The 23,989-nt window shown below is 29.6% G+C and overlaps 3 protein-coding genes across 8 annotated transcripts; 1 reads left to right on the forward strand and 2 right to left on the reverse strand.

Annotated features, from left to right (window-relative positions):
* The first annotated feature begins 1,249 nt into the window (after positions 1 to 1,249).
* LOC108467686 (probable RNA methyltransferase At5g51130) lies at positions 1,250 to 5,127 on the forward strand. The gene is made up of 8 exons (XM_017768422.2): positions 1,250 to 1,645; positions 1,748 to 1,868; positions 2,793 to 2,840; positions 3,144 to 3,411; positions 4,158 to 4,245; positions 4,377 to 4,442; positions 4,569 to 4,637; positions 4,749 to 5,127. The coding sequence occupies exons 1-8, from the start codon at positions 1,430 to 1,432 to the stop codon at positions 4,836 to 4,838; spliced, it is 966 nt and encodes a 321-aa protein (XP_017623911.1). The 5' UTR covers positions 1,250 to 1,429; the 3' UTR covers positions 4,839 to 5,127.
* Positions 5,128 to 5,510: 383 nt separating this feature from the next.
* On the reverse strand, positions 5,511 to 10,376 carry LOC108456281 (casein kinase 1-like protein 3). Of its 6 annotated transcripts, XR_008285622.1 has the most exons (15): positions 10,132 to 10,376; positions 10,011 to 10,051; positions 9,840 to 9,909; positions 9,597 to 9,745; positions 9,351 to 9,517; positions 9,162 to 9,223; positions 9,005 to 9,068; positions 8,836 to 8,920; positions 8,625 to 8,751; positions 8,151 to 8,233; positions 7,943 to 8,000; positions 7,665 to 7,744; positions 6,584 to 7,093; positions 6,363 to 6,443; positions 5,511 to 6,265 (listed from the first exon to the last, which is right to left on the reverse strand). XR_008285622.1 is itself a non-coding variant. In XM_017754889.2 (14 exons), the coding sequence occupies exons 1-13, from the start codon at positions 10,205 to 10,207 to the stop codon at positions 6,917 to 6,919; spliced, it is 1,203 nt and encodes a 400-aa protein (XP_017610378.1). In that variant the 5' UTR covers positions 10,208 to 10,376; the 3' UTR covers positions 5,511 to 6,265; positions 6,909 to 6,916. The 6 variants fall into 6 exon arrangements, 2 of the variants coding, with proteins under 2 accessions (XP_017610378.1, XP_017610369.1); XR_008285623.1 differs by having other exon boundaries at positions 6,363 to 7,093; positions 7,665 to 7,708; XR_001866885.2 differs by having other exon boundaries at positions 6,363 to 7,093.
* A 9,465-nt stretch (positions 10,377 to 19,841) lies between these two features.
* Positions 19,842 to 22,277, reverse strand: LOC108486791 (protein SPEAR3-like). Its single transcript, XM_017791032.2, has 5 exons — positions 21,602 to 22,277; positions 21,346 to 21,468; positions 20,848 to 20,918; positions 20,693 to 20,765; positions 19,842 to 20,248 (listed from the first exon to the last, which is right to left on the reverse strand). The coding sequence occupies exons 1-5, from the start codon at positions 21,794 to 21,796 to the stop codon at positions 20,147 to 20,149; spliced, it is 564 nt and encodes a 187-aa protein (XP_017646521.1). The 5' UTR covers positions 21,797 to 22,277; the 3' UTR covers positions 19,842 to 20,146.
* Positions 22,278 to 23,989: the final 1,712 nt, after the last annotated feature.

Below are 23,989 nucleotides of genomic sequence, written 5' to 3' on the forward strand. Positions count from 1 at the left end.
CCTCGTTCCAGAATTTAAAACAATTAATTCAACTTATAATCCTTAAAAATGAAAATTTACAAAATTACCCCAAAGTTTACCTTTTTTGCAATTTAGTCTCTAATCCTGAAACTTGCCAATCTACCATTTTTGGCCAAAATTCGTGTTAGCTGATTTTTATAGAATTCCTAAACAACCTATATTCATCAGAATTTCACATTAAGTCCCATGAATTTTACTCTTTTAACAAATTAATCCTTTAACATTAAAATTACTAAAAATCACTTAACAAAATACTTCTATTTAACAACTAAGCTTAGTAACCTATCAATTAAATTCATAAACACATGCAACTCATTCATGAAAAATCCCTAAACATTTATCAGTTTTACAAATTGACCCTAAGCTAACTAGATTAAGCTAATACAAGTTCAAAAACATAAAATTCATTAAAAATGGGATAAAAAACACTAACCATGCATGAAGAATCAGGCTTGGCTGAAGCTTATGAAGCCAACAATGAAGTTTTCCATTTCCTATTCGGCGATGAAGAGAGAAATGAAGAAGACACATGCTTTTTATTTTCTTTTGTTTTAAGTTTATTTATTAAATTACTATATTAACCTTAAAATAAACAATTAGAATTCCATATCTAAAAACCCATGAACAGTCCACTATTATCTAAAAAGGTATAATTACCACATAAAGACCTTAATTCATGCTTTTATATCCATTAAATACAAATAAAGCTATAGTGATTAAGTTTTACATCTTTTACGTTTTAGTCTTTTTTAACTAATTAACTGTTTAAGCGTTAAAATTTCTTAATCGAACTTTAATATGACCATAATAACATTCTGTAAATATTTTATTAAATATTTACAGGCTCGATTTATAAAAACGAGATCCCGATATCTCATTTTCTCAAACCACTTGACTTTAAAGATTTACCACTTAAACTTATTTATTCATTCAAATAACATAAATTATCAAATAAAAAATTATTATAATATCATATTTAATATTTGAGGCAAAGAAACTGTGATTTATTCTCCCTTATTTGTTCTGTTTTGTTTACAGCTTCCTCCTGAATGGATTGATCAATTAGATTTAGGCATTCAGGTCAGAAAAAGAAACAATTTAATTAAATTTAGATTTGGGATGCAATTAGAGTATTTTAAAATTTAAGGGTCAATTTAAAATGTGTGATAATTTGAGGACTTTTGGTGCAAATTACTCTAATATATTTAACATTTATATACAATTGCAGCACTTTCCCCTGTTGAGCTTCTTCTCATCTTATACATATAAACCCTAATAAAATCTTCTCTTAAACCCTTTCAAAAACCCTAAGAATCAAATCCAAGAGAAAAAAAGAAAATTCTAATTTATAGGCGCCGTTGTGTTGCTTCTTTTTCTTCATTTGCTTTCCTCTACACAAAGGAAAGCTATGGCGGAAAGAAACGAAAAGAAACCCAAAAGAATTGAAAACACCCAGAAGCAGCAGAATAAAAAACAAGATGGTGAGGTTAAGAAAGAAGAAAATGACGGAAACAGTGAAGAAATGGCCAAAAGCGGTCAAGAAACCCAAGCAAAGAGTAACCCAAATAAGAAATTCAAGAAGGTTTTCCCTTACGGAAATTACAAGAGCTATTATGGCTACAGAGTAAGAAAAAAAACCCATTTTTTTATATTTCATTGTTTTGTTTTATTTTTTATAAATAAATTCTGGGTTTTAATTGTGTATATGTATGTATGCTTGTTTCAGATTGGAAAGGGTCCTGAAAGGGAAGAAGATCCTCGCATTAGGGTGTTGAAGAAGGAGTGGTTTGAAGGGAAAGATTGCTTGGATATTGGGTGTAACAGTGGCGTTGTTACAATCCAAATTGGTACTTTCTACTATATATATTTATGTTTCTTTGTTTGTGTTTTTGATAATGTTAGGCCATTAGGGTGCCATGGTTTCCTTGTGTTTTATATGTTCCAATGTTTCCTGGAACGCAGATTGATTGTTACTAGGAACAATAACTAGAACTTAATTTTCTACTTCTAGAAAATCTTATTCGATTAGGATAGTCTTCTGTTGTTCGTATAGGAGGAACAAAATACGATTTATTGAAACTTAAAATGTTCTTTTTTGAAATTATATACATATATATATATATATATATATATATATAGGGATGGTCTTCTCCGGTTCATTTAGGAGGAAAGGAGTAAGATTTATTGGAACCTAAACTGTTCTTTTGGGAATTACATATATAGGGATAGTCTACTCCAGTTTGTATGGGAGGAACGAAATATGATTTATTGGAACCTAAAATGTTCTTTTTGGAAATCATATATATAGGGATAGTCTTCTCTGGTTTGTATAGGAGGAACGAAATACAATCTATTGAAACATAAAATGTTCTTTTGGAAATTCTATATCTAGGGGATAGTCTACTCCGGTTTGTATAGGAGTGGAATATGATTTATTGAAACCTAAAATGTTCTTTTGGAAATTGTATATATATCGTTTTTGTGTTTATATAAGTCCATAATTCTAAATAAATAAGTTTTGAAGTTTGTGAATTGTTTTACTCGATAATTTTATAATAAACTATATGTTGATGGGAATGGATCGCTAGCTTTCCTTGATTGGGAATGCGCGTACCAATTCGAACATTGCTTGGGAGATAGAGATTTCCGGTAATAGAGGTTATCTTCTAGGTTTAATTTTTGACAATAAAATATGATGTTAATTTGTAGTAGTTTGGTTGTATTTGTTAACATTGGTATATTTACGGGTTTTTTTTTTCATACTTATGCAGCGAAGAAGTACAATTGCAAGAGCATCCTAGGACTTGACATTGATTCTGGTAAGATTCTAATCTTAGCCTTAATATTGTAAGAAAATTGACATTTTGACTTATGTCACTTGGAGTTTTCATTTTTCTTGAAATACCCGTGTCTGACACTAAAGTTCAGCATGTGGATATTGGGATATACATGAAAAAAGTTAGCCATACCTATGCTGGATACATATCCGTATCTGATGCTAATACCCGAGTTCGAGTAACATAGATTTTGACTATGTTTATGTTGTAGTTTGTGTTTTTTCTGGTGCTGAAGTTCATGGTTTTATATTAATCCAATTTTTTTTTTTGTTTTTTCATCCTCAGCTTTAATTGAAGAAGCATTTTGGTACCTTAGGAAATTTGTGAAAATGGAATTTGCTGAGAAGAAAAATACAAACAATACCAATGTAAAGGCTGTACAAGATGTAAATGAGTCAGAGCAGTGTACTACTAAGTCTTCAAACGAAGGTGCTGACAATGGTTCAAGCCATCAGTCTTCTTGTGAAAGAAATCTATCTGATATAGTCTCTTTTCGACAAGAAAATTTCGTGAGGAGTCGTCCGCATGATAAGCAGTACGATACAATTCTTTGGTAAGTCTACTCCCTTTTGCAATTGTAACTTTTTATTAAAGATTATACATCACATGACGGAAAATGTCTTTTCTCCAGTATCCAATACAAGCTATAAGAAGAACAACTAGACTAGTCACTGCTAATTGGTACCATCCTTAAAAATAAGTTGCTCCCTATGATTCTGCTGGGAGGGGGTTGATTTTTTTCCAAGAGAAGTCTTTGAAGTGACATCCACCGAGCAGTCGATCGGACTCTCAAACAGTGGAGGTATTGTGCCTGAGGTGTCTATGCTCAGTTTAGCTGAAGGTTTTTGTCTTTCAACTCCGAGGAGAGCCCAACGGGTTCATGGAGTTTAGGGAGTGTCTAATCACCAAGGAAATGTTTAGCAATTGGCCTTAGTAGGGTTTGAACCCATGCCCTTAAATGACGTTAGTGGGTAAGAACATTCCAGGCATGATTCCTCCATTGTTTGAGGGTCCGATCATAGACACTTCAAAGACTTCTCCCAAAAACAAGCCGCCCCCCTCAACAAATTCTAAAATGACTTTACCATGTCCTATGATTCAAGAGCTATGATCAATTATTCGGCTCAATCTTCGTATAGAGTGCTCTATGATTTGAGAACTCTGATTATATTGCTCATCTTTGAAGTGTAGTCTTCAAACTTATCATACGGAACATAAAGTGATCTTGTATACATGTGGCTTTTGATAGTGAGTTGTACCTGATTTATTGTTTTTTTCACGGATCCCTTTGCAATACAGTTTGAGTGTGACAAAGTGGATTCACCTGAACTGGGGTGATGATGGCTTGATTACTGCGTTCGCGAAGATTTGGAGACTTTTACGTCCGGTAATTTCATTTTCACCCTTGTTGGGCTAAATTCTCTTCATTTATGAGTATCAATTTTCTCTTCACTCGTGGAAGAATGCATATACTGTTTGTACTATTAGTCGTGTTAACCTGCATATGATCATGAACAGGGTGGCGTTTTTGTATTGGAACCTCAACCTTGGTCATCATATGAAAGGAACCGCACAGTCTCTGAGGTATATTCTTTTTACATAAATGAGAACAATTATGGGCGAGCCTTGGGGGTACAATGGGTGTGAAGTGACATGCTTTATTAATGTTGGACCCTTTAAAAAACCAACTTTTTACACGACATATTGCAGACAACAAGAAGTAATTTTCGAGATATCAAGTACCGACCTGATTTTTTTAGGGAAATGCTTCTAGACAAGGTATGTTTTCGTCATGAAATCTTTGTTTAATGTTGTTTGAGGTTTCCATCCAACTTGGTAGAGGCACATTTCAATCATCATTGCTTTATGAATTGTGTACATGACTTGCAGATCGGATTCAGAAGGGTTGAAGTTGTAACTTCAGATCTGTCGGGAACTAGAACCGGTTTCAATAGACCGATCTTTGCATACTACAAATGACCAATTTTGATAGTTCGATTTTGTTGAAGGGGTACCGAGACTAACTTGGACGTGATTTTTGCCTGTTACCACACATGGATTTACATATCTATGGGGACAATGGCGCAAGTGCACCCACGGCAATTGTAGAACTTTTTGTGAAATATGCTGTAACTAAGATAACTTTTGAACTTGGTTTTGAGTGAAATCTTCGTTACGTGTCTTTAAATTTTTGTTGGTGTTAATGTTTACATGTTCTAATTTTGATCCGACTTAATTATAAATGGCTTAACAAATCATTACTTGTGTATTTCTGGTCTTATTTGCTTTTTGTATGTAAATTAACAAAAACTATACTTTTTAGAAAAATTAATTGTCAACATCATTGAATTATAATTTTGAATAAATTTAGGGTAGCTTGCGATTATCTTCTAATATTATTAGTTAATTATGAATCAATTCAAATTAAATACTAAAACTTAACACCATTCCTAGATATCGTATCATTGGAAAGGTGCCAAATGTTGTATTAAACATATAGTATTAAACCATTATAGATGGTCAATAATCATAACTAAAATAATAATAAAAAGATCTGAAATAATTCAAACACAACAACTCAAAATAAAAAAATTCATCTAAATAAAACGACACAAAAAGATTTGACACATTCCAACAAGCCTAATTGACACGTTTATTCTTGTTTCAAACCATTTGATTGAAATAAAACCAGCAAGACGCAAATCTTCGTTTGTTCCAACTAAAGCTATTTAAAGTAAATGAGATATAGCCACTGATATTTACAGAAGATGAACAATAAATAATCATATGGATTTGCTTACATATGTCATTTAACCTTTGATAATAATAATAATAATAATGATTTGGCACTGCCCCAAGAGCTTTCAAGGAAGACCAAAAATGTACAATCAAAGGAGCCCTAGTTGTAAGGACAGAACATAATGTTTTCATCGACTTTTTCCATTCTGAAATAGCATTATATATCAGACAGTAGATTGTCAGCAGTTGTACATACGATAGCTCGAAGTAATGTATTGTCTGCCTCGCCTAGTTTACGCGATACCAGCATAGTCACGTAGAGCTCCTCAGTTCTTCAGAATCCATTTTCCACAGCAAATGTGTAAAAAAGTTAGTTGTTCATTTTATATATTCTCTCATTATCCCGAACAGATTCGCATCGTACATGATTAGACAAGCTCGGTAGAGATATGTATTGTAACATGTTCATTGTCATAGGCAAGTTGAAATCAAAGGCAGAACTTGAACTTTTACGCCACGTGCACTGATGATATTTGCAGAATCAAGGACTCGAAGGGAAGGCCCTTTTGAGACTTTTCTAGATTTTCTATAAATAGTTTCTTCAAGCAGTCCTTTCTAGATTTTCCGTGTTAGAAGATGGGTATACATTTTACGGTCTTCAAACACACCTACAAAAGAAGCATGAAAATGTATAATTAGAAGGATTATTTAAATTTAGATACACGAATATATATGATGTAAACTTGCTGGAAAAAAATTTCATACCATACACTTTGACAGGACATGAGAAGCCGAAATATTTTAAGTGATGCACAAAAACAAATAGAAATTGCGCTGAGAAAACAACTGGAGAATGAAGGAAAACATGAAGCTAAAATATTCAACAACTTCAATGAGTTCGTTAAAAGGAGCAGAAAAAATTGAAACGCATGCAAATAAAAGATAGCAGTTGCGGCAAACAAATGTCAAAAATGAAATTGGACTACCTAATGCTTATAACATGGTCCATCACGCATAATTCACATTTAGGAAAAGCCAGTGAAACAAAGGTTGCTATTTGGGCCATTTACGACATCTACAGCATGAGAATCATACAAGCTTCAGGTATCAGTATTCAGTAACAACCAAAGGTTTATGCTAAAGAAAACTGGGGCTTTAGGTGAGCTAATCATAGATGCATCACTAGAATTCCTTAACCTGAACCATAGGTAATGTTGAGAATTTTTGGTCAATGATGCGAGTATACCAGCATTAATTGCATTTGGATAGAGTTCAACTTAATAGAAACTTATCTATGAGCTGATAAATTACAATTTTCATCATTTGGCAGATGAAATGCGCTGCAATGATGATATCCAACTACTGGAAGGACCGATTTTGTTTCCATGCCCAGGCCCAGAATTAGTAGTTTCATTGGGCAATGTTGATTTCTGCCCATTTCTTCTTGAGGTACTGGCATGTGCAAATGAAGATGAGGGTGTATGAGGGTAAAAAATCTGACAAAATCAAACATGAAAATCAATATCACAAATGAAGCTAGAATGCACTCAAAGATCCAAAAGCACAAAAATAATTCCTAATTAAGATAAATAAACACTAAAGAACTGTATCCATATATATCTACACAAAAAAGAATAGCTAAAACTACCATGTAGGTCCTTGTACTAGGAGCCGGATTACATTTTGCCCCCTCTAATAAAAAAATGGGCAAATTAGTCCTTTTCCATTAGATTAAAGAGCAAATTAGTCCTTTTTGTTAAAAAAATTATCCATTTGTACTGTTAAAAACTGATGTGGCTAACAAAATAACCAAACAATAATATGGGCGTGCCATGTATACCTCATGCTAACATAAAGGGATCAGTTTTTAACAGAAAAAATGGATGGAATTTTTAACAGGACCAACTTGCTCTTTGATCTAACATACAGGGACCAATTTGCCCATTTCTTGAGTAGAGGGGGCAAAATGCAATCTGACTCTTAGTACAAGGGCCTCCATGTTACTTTTACCACAAAAATAGTTGGCATAAATTTTCCTTCTTAACTGAAATAAGATCTTGAACTTACATTTTTCTCAACAGGACTCGAAACATTGTTTGATCTAGTGCGCTCTGTAATATCAGTCAAGTAAGAAGGATTAGAACTTCCTGAAAGTTAAACAAACACAAATCCTATTTATTTCCAAGTAAAACTAACATCAATAATAACAGAATTCGGAATTTCTCTAAAGATAAAGATCATTGATGATTTTACATCTGAACCCTATCTCTTCTTTAATCCAACAGATAAATTCCTCAAGATATGATTCAGTCATTTGAGCACAAAGTGCGTCAGCAGGAGCTAACCTTGATGATTGTTCACATCCACTGGAAAAGGATGACTGCTGCTACCTCCAGGAACTGGCTGTAATTTGGGGATATAATCTTATAAAAAAAAAATAGATCTTCCATTTAAAGAATACAGTTACCAAATCAGGCAGGTCAAAAAATATATACAACATTAACTGCAATATATATTGTTGCACATTTCAAGGAAAAGAAGTAAGCTACTAACAGACAATCTGAGCTGAGATCTACTTTTCTGGGCTTGCTGGTGCTTGATGATAGTCCAATCAAAAATATAGTCAAACTCATAACCTATAACAAAATAAACCAAAAATTAGTTTGCAGTAAACCACATACAAAAGTTTTCATTTATGTCATTCCATTGTCATTTGCTAGCTCAAATCCCGACACTTGGTCCAAGAGGCCAACTAGCAGGGGGCTTTTTTCTTCCCCATTCAATGGCATATTTTAACCAGTAATGTCAAAAGGACATCACCCTAGATCACAATCACTTTCTTGAGTTCTTCAGTAGCATAGATAAAGCCTCATGCTTTGAAACAATAAGCCCTTTAGAACATAGAAGACATAAAAGAGTGTAGCACAAGCTAATTATGATGACGAACCAACACATTCATTGTATAATCAATGCAGCTCAAAAACCTCTTTTTAAAGAATTTGAAAAGTAAAATGCATCCAACAATACCTTCACGAGCAAACAAATCACGGAAAAGACGCTTCAAAAATCCATAATCAGGACGTTGATCAAATGTCAACGAATGGCAATAATGGAAGTAAGATGCAAGTTCCACAGGATGGGACTTACAAAGAACCTTAAAAGGAAACAGAAGCCATGTTAATCAAATCATACTAGAATCACAATATAGAACTGAAAGATACAAAAAGCACAGACACACCTCGATAGGAGTGGACACCTTCTTCTCACATATTTTATCATATTTCTGCTTCTTTGTGCCAGCTTTCAAACCTTGCCATGGAAGGCTATATCATGAAAATTTTGGTCAGCTTTATACACAAACAAATACCAAAATATTGCCTTAGAATCACTGAAAACAGGCTGTCTACCTTCCTCTAAGAAAATATAGAAGTACATAGCCAAGTGATTCCAAATCATCCCTTCGACTTTGCTCTATGAAAAAAATAGACAAAATACCCAAATAAACGAATGCATGCTTAATTCAATTTTATGAATGAAAAAATATAAAAAATTGTCTTCCCTTACCTATTCCAAGATGAGTATTGCAACTGGCATAACGTGCAGTCCCCGTTAAATTCTTGTTCTCTCTGTAAGAAGCAAAAGTAGTTCAAGACCCACATATCACACAATTGTAGTAAAATTGGTTTACAAATAACAGGCCAAAAGAAACACGAAGACAGGTTAACAAGCAACAAACTAAACCCAAAAAACTACCTGTATGGAATATGGCAATTAGTCGTGGAATCTCGATATCTTTTTGCTAGTCCAAAATCAATTATATAAACTTGATTTGCTTTCCGACCAAGTCCCATGAGGAAGTTATCAGGCTTTATATCTCTATGAAGAAATCCCTTAGAGTGAACATATTCAATTCTTGTAATCTAAAATAGATTCAACCATCAGAATACAAAATTATGTGATTATTTAAAAAAACACAAACTTCCATTAATTTTAGCTCACCATTTGATCAGCCAACACTAAGACAGTTTTCAGCGAAAATTTCCTTCCACAATACACAAAAAGATCTTCCAAACTCGGTCCGAGCAAATCGAGAACAAGTGCATTATCTTCACCGTCTACACCTGACCATTTTATGCTAGGAATTCCACCTACGCATTAATTAAAATCATAAAAAAAAAACACTAATTCCTCATTTCACAGTTCTAAAATGCAAGTAACTTTAACTTCTAGCAGAACACTTACTTCCTCCTTGAAGAATATTGTACAGTTTTGCTTCGTAAAACAGTTGCGGATGCTTCGTTTTATTGTTCTCCTGTAACCGCAAAAGGAAAATAACAAGTGATTTTCAATTCTAGCTCTCTTTGCTTAAAACGATAATCAGATCAAGAATCTAAACAATTAAACGACACTTACGATCTTAACAGCGACTATCTCAAACGTATCGATATGTGTAGCTGTTGAAAACAAAATCAAAATGCTTATAAATCACTTTAAATTATACACAACCAAATATATATATTGAGTGGAGACGAACCGAGATAAATTTCGCCGAAGGAACCACTGCCGATCTTGCGACCGAGCTTGAATTTGCCGCCGACGAATCGTTCCATGCTATTGTGTCGACGATTTCGAATCGATCAGATCATCGAAGCTTGAGAATAAGGTTCAATAAGTACTTTTTTTTATATATTTCTTTTATTCTTTTAAGAAACTGAAACCACAAAAGAGTATAGAAATACATAGAAGTATGAATTTGAAGAAATTATATTACTTAATTTGTTATTTAAATAAATTTTATTATTTATAAGTTTATTATATTTATAGATAAAAATCAATTTTACTAAAAATAATTAATTAATAACATTTATTATATTTATAAATAAGAATTTTTATACTTCAACTTGAGGTATAATGATTTTTTAGCCCTCTAAATTTACAGAAAAAGTCATTTTAACATTTCATTAAATTTTTTATTTTTTAGTTTTTAGACTTTTTTATTAAATCACCTTAAAATAGTTGAAAACTTTAAACATTTTTAACTTTCTTGACATAGCATACACGTAAATTGCCACATGAATGACATGTCAACATTTAATTAATTTTTTAAAATTTTAAAAATTCAAAAAATAAAAACATATATGAAAATTATTTAAAAATTTTGATATTTCTAAAATTTTAAAAAGTAATTAAATATTATCATATCATTCATATAGCAATTTACGTGTGTCACATCATCAAAATTAAAAAATGTTAATTATACCTTCTATTTTAAAGTAATTTGATAAAAATATGAATTTAAAGATTAAAAATACGAGAAACTAAATGAAGATTTAAAATAATTTTTTTGTAAAATCATTATATCTAAAATATTTCTTGGCTCCCTAGAAAATTTATTACAATATTACTCTGCCCGTAGGCCAAGTGCAATATTACTATGTATAAATTATAATTTAATTATTTTTAAAGAGATTAAATTACAATTTTTTGTATTGTAGAAGAAACCTCCTACCTACCCTTGCATTCTTCACTGTTTATAATATTAGATTTTGTATTTGTAAGTATTAATCTTTGTATTATCTTATTTTGAGGAAATTGATGTATTAAAATATTATTATTATTATTATTAAGAAACACCTACCAAATTTTCAAAAAGAAAAGAAAAAGAAACACCTACCAAAAACTTGGTGCATGTTGAAACAGAAAGACCAAACCCAAGTCATTGTCTTAATTGCCATACGCTCATAAAATAAATGGTCCAAAATGGGTCTCAACTTAATCCAATTCTGACAGCTAGGCAGTTGTTGTCATAAGTCATTAATGAATTTGAATTTTCCCTAATTAATAACTTTTCCATGCCTTTAATCTAATGCATCATCTTGAATTCTGTAGACGATCTGGTAATAGAGAGTTGTTTAATCGCACATTCTCTTAATTTGATATTTATAATTTTTTTAATTTAATATCTAAAATTTTATTTTGATCTATCGTTCAATTTAAACACATATTATTTCATAATTATAACATCTTTAAAATAATAAAAATTTCAAATTAATAAAAAACCTAAAATTCTAAATTGAAAACACGAAATCAATTGTTATCTTTCTTTCCAAGATTAAATTTGATACTCATCCATCCCAAATAATTACAAGAGAATTCCTTTATTTCTAACAAAAGAGAAAAAAATTCCTTTACGAAAAATCCCATTCAAATCGTGAACAACAAAATGATAATTTTAAGGGTTACTTTTTCAATTTATATTATTTTATGTTTATTTTGGAATTTTATAAATATATTTTTAAATAATGATGGCATGAGTTATAATTGTAGGGTGACACATGTGTATCAAACTGGTTGATCGAAAAAAAAAATTAATCACTAAATTAATACAATAAATTATAAATGTCGATTTGAGACCTGATGTTAAATTACACGTAAAGGGTTAAAAACTATATAGAAGAAAACACAATTAGACCGGTCGGGCAAATTTTTGACCGAATTTAAATTTTTTTGATTATTTCTATTTAGGTTAATATTGGGTTTGAGTTATTTTAGATTTTGGATTAATTGTGAGTTTACATTTTTTTTAAGTTTAGTTGTTTCAAGTTTTTGGGGTTGAACCATTACAAGTTTAACTCCTTCTGGATTTTGATTACTAAGTTTTGGTTATTTCACGTTAATTGTTTAGGTCATTTTAGGTTTAAGGCATTTCGGGTTGATATTATTTTGGATTTGAGTTGTTTCGTATTGTGCCAGTTTGAGTTTGGAGACAATGAGGTTGGAGTTAAATGGATTTAGGTTGTTGATTTTTTATGATTAAATCGAGTTTGGATTTAAGTTGATCAAGTTAGAATTTCAAGTATGGGTTATAATTGACAAGAACAATCCCTTTTATCTAATTTAGTTTGTTTTGACTTAAGTGAGATATAGTCGTGACACTTTTGATTGGATTTTAGTCCTTATATTATTCATAAATTGTAAATTTAGTCCTTACACTTTAATCTAGTATTTTTTAGTCGTTAGACTTTTCAAATTTTCAAATTTTAATTCTAGCAAAACGTAGTCATTAAATTCTATTGTTTTAAAAATCTTATACGATAAATATATTGTCATATGAGTAATATCATCTCAGCTTAGTATTACTACATAGCTTAGTATTACTACATAATACTCACACCAACAACAAAAAAAGAAAAGAAAAGCAATGTCATTTTAGTTAATAGATTTAACGATTACCATTTTAACTAGGACTAAAATTTTAAATTTTAAAAAATATAAGGTCGTCAAATGACCAAATTGGAGAAGAGGAATTAAATCCACAAATTACGCATATTGCTAGACTAATAGTATAATTTATCCTAACAAATTAATTTGAAAGTTTGTTGAGTTTTACTTGTCAACTATTCATTTAGTTACAACTTGAAGAAGTAACTGCAGGAAGAAAAATAGAGATGGACACTAGAAAATTATTCACGTAGACCGAAAACTTCTTATGTCTACCGGATCTTGTCCAACATGTAATCAACGATAAGTACAAGCTATAATCTATGTTCAACTCAATTGTAACCTCACTCTTATACTTTGATCTAAACCATTCTCCCTCTAAGGGTGGAGTGCAATGCAATGTGTTTAGACTTACTTTTTGTCTCACGCTACAGTATCGTACAATATCTAATCTCACCGCCATCCTGTTTTTACACTAACCGCGTGTAAACGCACTACCCATCTAAACCCACCCTAAGTCTTTCTGCTTGAAAATTTAAATGTTAATTGATTAACTCGATCAAGTTTGCCTTTGGATAGGCGGTTACTATGGTGCAATGGAACCTTTTACCTCACAGCTACAATAACTAATCTCACCGCTATCAATGTTTTTAACCTTATCGGAGGTAAACGCACCGCACATCTAAAGGCACACTTTGCACTTAAAACAATTCCTAATTGAACAAATAAGGTGCTCTTATTTCTGCTCTTTAAAAACATCTTCAATATTCAACATACTGATAAATATCTCTATTTAGGAGAACTTCGATTGCATTAAGAGTTTGATTTGAGTGCTTATTTGTGTCGATTCTTGTGGATAAAGTCTTCTTAGATAAGTTGTTAACAGTCTTCAATCTTTAGAAATTAAAGTTCGAAATCAATTTGTTCAAAATATGCCAATGATCAAATAATGCAAATTATAATGGTCTGCCAGTTTTTCCTTAAGTTGCAACCGGCGTTGAAGCTGATAGTTATAATTGATATTAATAGAATTTAATTGTGATCATCCAAGTGGATAAAATTTTAAAACTCAAAAAGTAAAAAGAGTAAAATTGATCATATAAGAGTATAGGAACTAAATTTACAACATACACATAATATTTGACTAATAACCTAATTTGACCTAAAAGAAAATATAATATAAAAATGGTTAGAATATGTAATAAGTCCCTTGCTCTTTGTAAATTTGGAATTTAATTCCTTTATTTTTAAAATTTAAAATTTAAAATTCAGGTCCAATTGTTAATACTGTGAAGATTAATTTGATAAATTTAAGTTAATTACAAAGTTATTTTTTAATTACATTATTATCAAATGAAGATTCTTTTTATTTTAAGATACACGCTAATAAATTTAATAGTGTTAACAATTCAACTTAAATTTTAAAATCTAAAAATATAAATAATAAATTCCAAATTTATAAATAATACAACAATTATAACATTAAAAAAATCTAAAAGAATCTCTTGACTTTCAGTTCCAACATAGAAAAACATACCTTTCCTTCATTGACAGAACATTTTTTTAGGCCAATTCTTACAACTTCCAATGGAAAAAATGGTTTGATGGGCCCAATAGCAAAAGCCCAATGGGCTTGAAAAGCAATAAATTTTAAGCTTGTGAAATAATCTCTACTTTTGATTAGTAAGTCACACAGTTTCCCAATTCTCCCACACATCCCCCATGAAGATATGAAATCTCTCTTTTTAATCTTTTTAGGTTTTGGTAAATGATAATATTCCCTCATTTGTGGGGTTGCTTAATTTAGATTTGATTGATGTTGTGAATAAAATATTAATATAATTACTTCGAATTTTGTGTTGTTGTATATAAAATATGGAATGCTGTTGAAATTAGATTAGATCGAATGATTGATAAGATTATATTAAAGAATTTTAACTTTTAAAAAAATATAAAGAACTGTTGTATGACGCTTTTGAGAACTTTAAGTTTATGAATTAGTAAAACGGTAAATTTTGAACCTAAATTTTTTTTCTTGGTTTTGTCTCTATTAGTTGAATTGCAGGTTTAGTCAAGAGTCGGAAGACCAATTGGTTAAACTAGTGACGAATAACCAAAAAAAAAAAAAAGAAGAAGCTAACAATGTTTCAAACTAGATAAAAAAAATCCAGAAATAGAGAATTAGAAAAATTGGTTAAAATCGAAAATATGTTTTTTAACCAAAAAATTGAATTTTTAATTATATTTAATTTATTTTATCTTTGATTTTTTAAAAAATTAATTATTTTTATTTTATTCTTCTTAATTATTTTAATAGTTTAACAAACCAATTCGATCTCCCATTAATAAAAGAAATTTGTTAACACCTAAAAGTTACAATAGAAACGAAATTAATGAACATAATTCGACTTATTTATTTTTATAATGTTATTAGTTGTTTCAGTTAAAATTCCAGTGCTTATTTTACTTAAAAATATCATTTTCAACCCATCAAATTGACATGAATTCTGTTCATATTAGAAGAGGGTGTTTTAGGAAAATTACACATAAACATTTTAATTAAAATAAGTAACCGTGTTAAATTTTTCGACTAATTACTTTTTGTTTAAAATATTTAGACTAATTAATGAAATTCTAAAACTAGAGATCAAATTATGTCAAATTAAATTACAAGAATTAAATTACAAATTTGAACATAATAAAAGGATGAAAATCAATATTTGACCCAAAACAAGCCTTAAATATATAGATGCCGACAATGCAAATTTGCACACAGTATACATGCCTTCCCATAAGTCTTTTTAGGTCTTCATTTTTTTTTTTACCAAAAAAGTCTCCATTTTATATTATTTCTAAACTTTAATCATTGCTCTGAACATGACTTTGTTTTTTAATAATCTCGTTATAAGTTCTGATTATAAAACTATTCATAATCCATTCCCAACTCATAAATAAGAGGATAATGCATTTTAGCACACTTAAAACTCATATCCTCTTGTATTTGCAATAATATGCATATTAATTAAGCTAAGATTCAATCAACAATCTTCATCCATAATTTCAATGGTTGTATATTACTATATATGGCAGATGTTTTTGGTAAATTTAGAGTCAAATAAGGTGAATCAACAACCAACGGCAAAGGCAAGAAAAAATTTAGGGGAGCCAAAATGGAATTACAAAAACTTGAGGGGGAAAAAGACTATTTTATCATTATATTAATTTTATAATTTTATTATTTTTAAAGGAGTAAGAAATTTTGGGGGCTTCCAAAATCATTCCTTTGTTTTACCATGTTGAGGGTGATGGCCGCCCATATCTATGCCTAGACACATACATACATACATACATACATACATACATAGGAAATCTTTGGGGGTTATTTAATTCATTTATAAAGATTCATATTTCGATAAATTTCATTTAAATAACGTAATTTATATTCATTTCTGCAATAATGATTATTTAAAGTGCAATAATTTACTTAATACTTTTTTGCTTTTGCAATGAAATCAAAGTTCTTTCATGCTCTCATAGAGGGGTACAAATCCCTATTACTTCCTATTTGCATTTTGCAAATATGTCCTTTTTTTGGAAAGATTTATTTAACTTTTATCTCATTTTTCCCCTTTAAGGAAGAAGCGTACAATTAACATACTTTTTTTTTTCTCTTTAATCTTTCTTTTCTGATGATGGAAAAAAATATGAACAAATTTTTTAATATCGAAATCCGGCTATTGTATCATCAGAGTACTTTTAGCATGATGCAGTGCTTCTAAATAATTTGTTTTTAACAGCCATTGTACAACCCGATATTTCTTGTAAATCCCCAAAATACTCTAATTTTATGTTGACATTTGCATGAACCGACTGAATTTAAATTCGGGTTCTATGAAAATAATCTTAATGATCTTTTTTTATCTTTAATAAGAATAATTATAGTTTACATTTATTCGAAAAAGAAGAAGAAGAGGATTTTCACTTTCCACACATAAAGTTCGAACCTGAATTTAGCATCAATATATGAAATTTGTAATTAAACAAACTTATTATATATATATATATATATATATATTAAACATTTTCCTTTAAACTATAAAATAAGTCACACTTTTATATTGAGATTCGTATGAATCAACTGGTCTTAAATTCGGATTCCATAAAATTAATCTTTAATAATCCTTTTGGTCTTTGATAGGAATAATTATAATTTGAATGATATTGAATTATTAACAATAGAGCTGTTCATGGGGGGTATATTCATAGCTTTTACATTACAAATATTTGAAAGCAAGCAACTTTATGTATAGTGAAAGCAGACAAGAAACACGTCAAGATCACTTGTATAATGCACATCGTTCTCTTTGTGGTAATGGCAAAACGTGCAAGTAAATTGAGATAATTGGAGCCAATCAATTTTTAAGCTAAATTACATATTGCTTTCATCATGATAGCTTAGGGTTAAAAAAGGGTTAAATACGTTATAAGTCCCTGTATTTTATGAAATTAGATTTTAGTCCCTACACTTCTATTTCTAAGAATTAGTCGCTCTTCCTTTCAAATTTCAGATCCAAGTAATACTATAAATTTATTGATGTGATATTTTAAAATAAAAAGCACTCACTTGATAGCAATGTAATTTAAAAAATAATGTTGTAATAAACCTGGATTTAACAAAATAAATTTAACATTGTTAACAATTAGAACTAAATTTTAAAATTTAAAAAGTAAAAGAACTGAATTCCAAATTTAGTAAGAGTAAAAGGACTTATGATATATTTTTATAAAATAAAATTTCTCAATGTTTCAGCTCAGCAAGATTAGATGAACCCCAGAAAAGGTTTTTATTTAGATTTTTTTGATGAAGTAATCATTATTATATTATGGGGTAAGCAAGCGTGTTAGGGTTTGAAGATGTAATTTTTTAATACATGTGAAAAATTACATTCACGATGGCTGCTCCATTAATGGTTGATTCATAACACTTTTTCTTAAATATTTTTCAAGTTTGAACTTCAACTTTGATGTTTGTAGGGGTCGTATTGGTTCGATTCGGTTAGATTTTAATTTTTTTTTAAATCTTTCATTATAATTTAATTCATTCTTCATTTATTTTATTAATTTTAGTTTTATATTTTTAGATTTATTTTGATAAAATAAGTTTTATTTTATGATTTTTTGCATATTATTTAACAAAATTCTAATGCCTTTTTTATAAATATTTCTAAAAAATTAAAAATTTTAAATTATTTTCACTATTTTAAAAATAAAATATTTAATTTTTATATAATAAAAATTAAAATTAATTATTTATTAAAAATAGAATTTAATTCAATTTTGAGTAACCAGATTTTTTAATTTACATTCCATAAATTATCTAAACACTTCAATTTGACTCTATTTTTAAATTTTTGATCCCGACCCATTTTGCCACTACACCAATCGGTAGTTGACTGCATGTAGAAAATGCAAAAATAAAATGCAATGAAAACTATGGTGATTCATAAGCTTAAAAAAAAAAATGTTATATTGCTTGCTTGATGAAGATTAGTTTATTTATAGGCTTTAAAAAAGAATACCCCATTTATGTGTACTGAATTAACATCTCAAATATTGCAGTTCTGGGATTTTTTTTTTGCCATATATATGGAACGTTTTTCTATTATAGGAATCAAATCAAATTAATACTCAACTCTTTTAATAGGACTTTACAGATACTTTCACCTAAATATATATATATATATATATATAGCCTGTATCTTCTCCAATGAAGACTTCATTGTTCAAAACACATACACATAGGTTAAAGTACTAGGAAGTCCCTGTATTATAGGGTATTATTAAATAAATTTATTTAATCCTTATATTATTAAAAATAATTAAATAAGTCCAAAATGTAGTACAATTAATATTTACGTATGCAAACCGCCTTGAAAAATATTTTTTCAACTGCAGTTCAAATTCCAAACAAAAATTTCATTTATAGAATCATAAAACTCTCAGTTAAATAATAAATGATAATTTTAAACATTTTATGTTAACTCTATTCTAATTTGATCTTATTTTATTCTTTTTAATAGTATAAAGATTAAATTGATTCTCTAGGTCCCTATAATAGAAATAAAACTTTTATTGTAGTGAAATGATTCGTTAAAGTAAACTAAGATGTCAATAATCAAAGTACATATAATGAACTCATATACATAACAGCATGAAACTGAGAATCAAATGACTCCTCATAGATTCTTTAGCATTTTGTTTAAAGATAAGCTTTGCTTGTTTGACATAACCCTTAATTTAGTGGTTTGGCCTTGGTCTTAGTTTCATTTCATTGTCTAAAAGGCAATAAAAAAAAGCAGCTAATATTGACCATGAAGTGATCAGTTTTGTTTGCCACAATATATGTTACATAGTATAAGTTCATGTATATATGAAGAACATGATTCCAAAGACATGTCCCAAAATTGTCCCTTTTGATCACTCTTATCTTAATTGAGAAACCTTTAGTCCCCCACTTTGTATGTACTTGCTCCTTGACATGTTTTTTTATTATTATTTTAAGTCCTTTCCATCTTCTTTAATAAAGTGATTGACTATTGAACAATAGGGACTAATTAAGGGATCAATTCCATCATATGGGATTTGATTGGTGAAAGTATTATAGAAGTTTTTATATTAGAAGTCAGTTTATATTTTGTCCCTTTTACTTAAAAATAGATAAATTGATCCATATACGTTATATCAATGAACAGGCTGGTCCTTCTGTTAAAAATTTCATCAATTTCTACCGTTAAAAATTACTAATACATGCACGTCAGCATGAGAGATACACATGCAACATTGAATGTAACTGTCTACCTATTTCGTCATCCACACCAATTTTTAATAGGAGAAATGGATGGAATTTTTAACAGAAATGGCCAGTTTACTCTTTGATCTAAGATATAAGAACTAATTTGTCCATTTTCTTAGTAAAAAGGACAAAATTATATTTGACTCATGATATAAGGGGCCTCTGTGGTATTTGCACCTACTTAATCATTGAAATTTTCATTAATTTCCTTGAAAATTCATGAATATGAAGATCAAATTATTACTACATATCTCATGCAGCAGCAACTCAATATTCTACCTGATCAAATTATCACTACATATCTCATGCAGCAGCAACTCAATATTCTACCTTCTTTTTTACACAAGATTCAAAACAAGTTCATCCATATGTTCATGTTGAATCTATAAATTGCAAGACCATATTATGAACTTACAATTCTAAGGTAGGAAATATAAGCATAAAACATTTTTAAGTGGCAGAAAAACATTACTGATTACAGTGATAATCTCAGCTCCAAATCTAACTCTTGTGTTTCACTTGATTCAGAATTTTGACTACTAGACCCCAATGATTTGCTTTTTTTGGGATGTAAATCCTGCAAATATATAGGAAATACGGAATCTTATTAACAGTTTACATACAAGGATATATGGTAAAAGTACCGTAGAGGCTCTTGCACAAAGACTCAAATTGCATTTTGCTCATTTTATTAAAAATAACTAATTAGTCCCTATACATTAAATCAAAGAGCAAACTAGTCATTTCAATTAAAATTTTCATCTATTTTTACCGTTAAAAACTGACATGACTGATGAAATAATCAGGAAGTTGTTACACGTGGAGTGTCACACGTACGTCAAGTCAACATACAAGGGCCAATTTTTAATAGAATAAGATGAAATTTTTAACTAAATACTTGTTCTTTGAGTAAAGAGGCAAAATGCAATTTGACTTTTAATACAAGAGACTCATGGTATTGTTACCAAGTATCTGAATGTATATGTGTATGCATATATATAAATATATATATATACAGTACCTCAACATGTAGGTTTAGAAGCTGTCTGGTCATGTTTGGTTGTGCATCTAAGATGCCACTGCCAGGGTTCCAACTGTTGCAAAACATTAATTACAAGCCAAAAGAAAATGTATCCATAAATGCAAAGCTATATAGATATGTATGTGTATATGCACCTTGCTGCAGTACTAGGTTGGGAATCACCATAACTGATGTTTGCTCTTTGATCATATTCACTAAGCCCCATCTGTAATATTTAGGTAAAAATCATAAGCAATCCATTCAATTTCTTGCATTTATAGCAATACTCCTATTCAACAACATAGTCATTGATATGTATTTGAAACTGGGGATGACAGCGGGAGTGAAAATTAGCATCTAGGGTTTAGCACCAACTTAAATTCAAATGATCCATATTTTTGTAAAAACCATTTTCAACTTGTAGCTGTGATGAACATGGTGATGAGGGAAAACATGTACATATACATACATACACGTGCATATATATATTTATTATATATCCACCAAAAATCTTGTATGCCATGGTTTATTATCCTCTAAAGCTATAATGGGTGACACAGAAAATCATGTCAAAGAAGCACTCAATTAATGACCCATCAATAAAGAGGATTTAATTGAAATATCTTTGAAGACAACAAATAAAGAACACCCACCATTATGCTAGGGTGGAAACCATAAGAAGCTGAAGAAGTTGATGAAGATGATGAATATGAAAATGAAGAAGATGATGCTACCATAGATGAATAACCAGTTGGATGCTGCATTTTCATATCTTCCTGCATGTACCCAGCACACCAAAAATAAAGAAAACCCATTTTTTCCTTCATCAAATTCCACCCATAAAACATGATATGTAACCATTTGATGAAATGACCAAAAGAAAATGGGTTTTTAGTTTTTTTTTTTTACCTGGTTGAAATTTGAAGAGTAAGGACCATGAAATGAAGGATGATAACCCATTTGTTCATTTAACCTTATCTTCTCCAATTGAGCAACACCAAGCCCTCTTTGGGGTTGCTTTGCCTTATCCTTCTTACTTTTTCTTGAAGACCCTCCTCCTCTTTCATTTCCCATGTTTGCTTCTCCATAATAATTGCTACCCATAGTTCTTAAGCCTAATATATGTTGATATGCGTGTATATATACGAGATATATAATTTAGCTTTGCAAATCCCCAAGCTTTTTTCTTTCACTTGCAGAGAAAAAAAGGGTTATTCAGAAGAGAGATGGTGACAAGGGAATCAAAGATACCTCCCCACACTGCCTTTTTTTAAACTTGTTTCAATCAAAGTAATTATTGCATCGCTGGATCAGATTTTGTACAGATTTATTTGCATATATATATATACATAGATTTTCTGCATCCACTTCCTCTCTTTTGCTTATTTCTTTGAATTACTTTCCTATATAATTATTATTTTTGTAATTTATTGGTATGATTATTGATTTAGTCAATTAAAATTTAAACGCTTTTCTTTAATTTAAAGGTTAAAAATTATAGATCTCAATAATTACATTAAATATTAATAAAATTTAAATTCGAATCAAATTAAACCCTAAACGGAGAGGGTAATTTTTCAAATATTGTTTTCTTCTATTTACGTTACTAAAGTGTTATTTCTTTTAGTTGATTAGGAGTTTGAAAGCGATTGTCTCTTTGAAAATTGCGTTTGCCAAAGAAAAAAATATACTCTAACCTTACGCGCCATTGCAATGAATACTTCATTCAACTTGGTCTAATTATGGTAGTAGTCCTTCTACTACATTTAAATTTGAATTTTAACTCTTTTACTTCAGTTTTGCATAATTTGATCTTGTACTTTTGTAATGTTATTACTAAGTTCCGTCTGATAACTTCAGTCAGGGTTGGCAGGGGCCTTCCCCCATAAAATTAAAAATTTATGTTTTAGTCCTTTGAAAGTTATAAAATTACATTTTAGCTTCTAAAAATGATAAAATGGTAAAATTAAATTTTGACTTTCACAAAAAATTTTAACTTCGCCCTGATTTCATCGATTACTACTGTTAATGTGATGAGATGAGATTTTTTTAATGTCATCAAATTTATTGTTAAAGTGATGAGTTGAGATGAGATCCTTTTTAATGTCATCAAATTTATTATTATTGGTTGAATACGATTGAGAGTTTCAACTTATCCCTAATTATGATACAAAATAATAGAAAAAGACTTTAACACACCCATTGATAATATTATAAACATAGAGGATTAAAGTTTAAATTTCAACATGATATAGGGACTAAAACAAAAATTAAACCCTTTAACTTCACCTCTGCTGCATGAGTGCATGTCACGCTTCTTAGAAGGAAGGTAAAGCAAAAAAAAAAAAAACTTAAAAAAATATTCCTAAGCCCTAATTATGAAAATTAAACTTAAAAAAAACGTTGCTCTCAAAAAAAATAAAATAAAACGTTTCACGGGGAAAAAACAATAAAAGAGTCAGAAAAAAATTAACATTTAATTATAGATTCTAGAAAATCTTGTTTGCATCTTAATAGCGATCCCCTTCTCTTAATGAGAGATTAAAGATTATTCTTGGGATTATATCCAAAGTTCCCAAAATTTGTTTAAAATGTTATTTTAGGAAAGGGCAAATAACATATTAGAGTTTAAATTATATTTTAGTTACTAAACCTTAACAATTTATGCTATAATTATTAACATTATTAAAAATTACGCTATCACCATTAACGTTGTTTATTTATTACAATTTGGTCATTGAACCATTTAAAGTGACGTAGCATGTTATATTATTATTTTAGGTGAAAATTAATTTTAGGTCAAATTTTATAATTAATCTCTATGTCCTAGTATTTATTTTTTGATAGAACGCCTAGAATTACCCATATCCTCTCACATTGACAATAATATTGATATCAACTGAGTTAAGACCCAATCGACTACTTAAGTTATTGCTCATAATTGATTTTTAGTTTAAATATTAATATTATTTTTACCATCATTAAGGTTTTTTTTTTCTAATTATTTTTCTCTTAAAATTTCTCCCCCTTTCTCTCTAGCAATGATAACGTTCTAGAAATCCAGAAATTGCCCTTGATTCCAAAAACCGACTAGCCCACTCCCTCCTACAAGTAAAAGAAAAAGGAAAGAAGTGAAGCCAATAAGTAATTTTCTTTTTCTTTTTCTCTTTTAGCTAACAACTAATCATGTAATTTTTACTCAATGATCTTAAACTAATCATGTGATTTTATTTTTCTTTTCTAATGTCCTGTGCCTCTCAAATCTTTTATAAAAAAATTAAAAATGAATTAAATTGC

Source organism: Gossypium arboreum, chromosome 7, assembly GCF_025698485.1.
Source record: "Gossypium arboreum isolate Shixiya-1 chromosome 7, ASM2569848v2, whole genome shotgun sequence".
Lineage (NCBI taxonomy): Eukaryota > Viridiplantae > Streptophyta > Magnoliopsida > Malvales > Malvaceae > Gossypium > Gossypium arboreum.

Excerpts from the sequence above, each read along its gene's own strand:
- LOC108467686 (XM_017768422.2), top strand. The coding sequence starts at position 1,430 with ATGGCGGAAAGAAACGAAAAGAAACCCAAAAGAATTGAAAACACCCAG. Across the intron at positions 1,869-2,792 it reads CGTTGTTACAATCCAAATTG|CGAAGAAGTACAATTGCAAG; the intron begins GTACTTTCTACT and ends ATACTTATGCAG. Across the intron at positions 2,841-3,143 it reads AGGACTTGACATTGATTCTG|CTTTAATTGAAGAAGCATTT; the intron begins GTAAGATTCTAA and ends TTTCATCCTCAG.
- LOC108456281 (XM_017754880.2), bottom strand. The coding sequence starts at position 10,207 with ATGGAACGATTCGTCGGCGGCAAATTCAAGCTCGGTCGCAAGATCGGC. Across the intron at positions 8,752-8,835 it reads AGGTGTCCACTCCTATCGAG|GTTCTTTGTAAGTCCCATCC; the intron begins GTGTGTCTGTGC and ends TTTCCTTTTAAG. Across the intron at positions 8,234-8,624 it reads TGATTTGTTTGCTCGTGAAG|GTTATGAGTTTGACTATATT; the intron begins GTATTGTTGGAT and ends ATTTTGTTATAG.
- LOC108486791 (XM_017791032.2), bottom strand. The coding sequence starts at position 21,796 with ATGGGTAGCAATTATTATGGAGAAGCAAACATGGGAAATGAAAGAGGA. Across the intron at positions 20,919-21,345 it reads GTTTCCACCCTAGCATAATG|ATGGGGCTTAGTGAATATGA; the intron begins GTGGGTGTTCTT and ends TAAATATTACAG. Across the intron at positions 20,249-20,692 it reads TTCTAAACCTACATGTTGAG|GATTTACATCCCAAAAAAAG; the intron begins GTACTGTATATA and ends ATATATTTGCAG.